The sequence below is a fragment of the Octopus bimaculoides genome, chromosome 22, assembly GCF_001194135.2.
Source record: "Octopus bimaculoides isolate UCB-OBI-ISO-001 chromosome 22, ASM119413v2, whole genome shotgun sequence".
Lineage (NCBI taxonomy): Eukaryota > Metazoa > Mollusca > Cephalopoda > Octopoda > Octopodidae > Octopus > Octopus bimaculoides.
Genome location: NC_069002.1, coordinates 22670606 through 22673267, shown reverse-complemented (window position 1 = coordinate 22673267; position 2662 = coordinate 22670606). Strand labels below are relative to the sequence as shown.

Genomic DNA, 2662 nt, shown 5'->3' with positions numbered 1-2662 from the left:
CCAGCTGACCAAAGCCTTGTGAGTGGATTTGGTAAACAGAAACTGAAAGAAGCCTGTCGTATATATATAGTCGCGTATTGTCCTCGCCTTCGGAACGCGGAGTAGATAGAACAGGGACAACTGACGAAGGGGTATACTCTTTATGTTGCATTCTCGTTTCTCTGTTTGTTTTTTTTTCGTTGTTCGAAAAAAGTTCATTTTCTGTTTTCGTTTCTCGTTGTGTTTAACGCTTTTTTGATGTCCTGTACCCATATATGCATGTATGTATACATATAGATGTAGGTATGTACATATATGTATGGATATATGCATATGTTTATATATTATTTATATTATACATATATATATATATATATATGTGTGTGTGTGTGTCTGTGTTTGTCCCCCCACCATCGCTTGACAACCAATGCTAGTGTGTTCACGTCCCCATCACCTAGCGGTTCAAAAAAAGAGACCGATAGAATAAGTGTTAGGCTTACAAAGAATAAGTTCTGGGGTCGATTTGTTCAACTAAAGATGGTGCTCCAGCATGATCGCAGTCAAATGACTGAAACAAATAAAAGAAGTAAAAAAAGAATTATCTCCTAGCTTCAAAATTTCAATGATGGGAATTAGTATGATATTGCAGGATAGGTGTGAGAGGCCAAATCTGGCAGGTCTGAATGTAAAACAGAGAGAATATTTAGGCTAGATATGGCCAGTTTAGATGCTAATGGGTTTGAGATGAACTTGTTGAAAGAAATAATTTTATTAACGTTTCCTCTCAAATATTTATTCAATATTATTTTATCAAAATATATTTTCTGTATTATTGAATATAATTCAAAATTTCCTACAAAGAAGAAATATTCAATTTTTATATTGTTTATTCTGTTCTATTTTAATGTTTTTTTTTTAATGCTAGATTTTGTATAACGGACACACTGGAAGGAAGTTGAATGCCCAGATTTTCTTGGGACCCACCTACTACCAGCGCTTAAAGCATATGGTGGATGACAAAATTCATTCTCGGGCCCGTGGTCCTTTACAGATTATGAACAGGCAACCTATGGAAGGAAGATCTCGGTATGTAACCAACTTGCATTTCAGACTTGTTGGCATGGATTTTGAGAAACCCCTTTTTAGTATGACCATTTGTACTTACATGTCAACCCTACCATGACCACCTCTTAAAACTACTTCTTTCATAGAACCATCTTCTACTAGTCCCCTAAACTTATGTCTAACAAAGACCAGCATTTGATGAATTGTAAAGTACTTTTGTCTTTTACCCTGTAAATCCATCAATTAGGTATAACAATCTCTCTCTCTTGTGTCATTGCATATTCATGCCTTTGACGAATCATGGCTTGTTCCTCCTGCATTTATTTCTGTTTCTCGCAACATCACCCAGGTCTTTCTCGCTCTGCACGTTCAGTCTCTCCTTCATCCAGTTTTGAACCTCTTCATTCTCTTCCTCCCTCTCCCTACCTCAGTCTCCACCATGTAACGCTCCATTCTGTCATCCTCACTGAGAAAATGACCAACAAATCTCCACTGTCTCTCTCTCTCTGCTAGTATCCATCAACTCTCTCTTCACTTTCATCCTCTTCAACACTTCCATATTCGTCACTCTCTGTACCCTTGAGATTCTAAACATTTTTGTATAAAACCACATTTCTGCATCTTTGAGTCTCTTCTCCATGACTTTGCTTATTGTCCAAGACTCACATCCATACATTAGCACCGACCAGGTGTAGCACTTTAATAGTCTTTTTCTGACTTCAATTTCAATTCTCTTTGCACAAAAAAATGCTCCTTGTATCCATAAAAGTCTTCTTTGCTAATCCAATTCTGCACTTGATATCCTTATCTGACCTTCCATCTGATGTTATCCAATTTCCCAGATATATGAAACTGTCCTTCTGCTCTATCCCAGTTCCGTTCACCATCAAGCAACATACAGGTACCTGTGCCTTCTTGGTACAGACTATTGAGAAGGTTTTCTGGCAGTTAATCATTCAAGCTTTCCACTCTCCTCAGTTACGATATTAGTCAATCCCTGAAGCAAACAAAAGCCATATCATCTGCGTACCTCAGATTCTTATAATTCCTTTCCCCCAGTTGTAGCCCTGCAATTATCTTGATCTTGCTTAGTGCTTTCTCACTATACAGGTTGAATAAATCAGGTGACAAAATACAACCCTGCCAGATGCCTTTCTGAATGTCAGTCCACTTGCCTAATTCTCCATGCATTCTGATGGCTGCTTTCTGGTCCTAATATAAATTTTGAATCATTCTTAGATCTTTCCCATCAATCTCGAGTTCTTCCAACATTCTCACCTACTCTTCATGCTTGACATAGTCAAACGCCTTCACATCTATATATATAAAAATGAGAATGTGTGTCTGTCTGTCGGTCTGTCTGTGTGTGCGTGTGAATCCCTAAAACTCGAGAACTACGCAACCAATTTCATTCAAATTTTACACATGCCTTACTTAGGGTTCCAGTTGTGTTTTAGTCAAAAAAAATTATTAACTTCTTGCAGAGTTCGAGCCCACGGCAACATAATATCTCCTCCACTATTTAAGTATTATGTGTCAAAAGGGAAACAAAAACACTCATGTCAAATACTTTCACTTTAAAAATGAAACTATTCTACTAACTGAAACAATCACATTT

At 37.3% G+C, this 2662-nt stretch overlaps 1 protein-coding gene across 1 annotated transcript in view; it reads left to right on the top strand.

The window, feature by feature from the left end:
- Window positions 1-2662, top strand: part of LOC106874492 (DNA-directed RNA polymerase II subunit RPB2) — a 46481-nt gene that overhangs the window by 40343 nt on the left and 3476 nt on the right. The window contains exon 22 of the mRNA XM_014922237.2: window positions 905-1065. Within this exon, the coding sequence (XP_014777723.1) occupies window positions 905-1065 (161 nt within the window). The remainder of the gene's footprint in view (window positions 1-904; window positions 1066-2662) is intronic.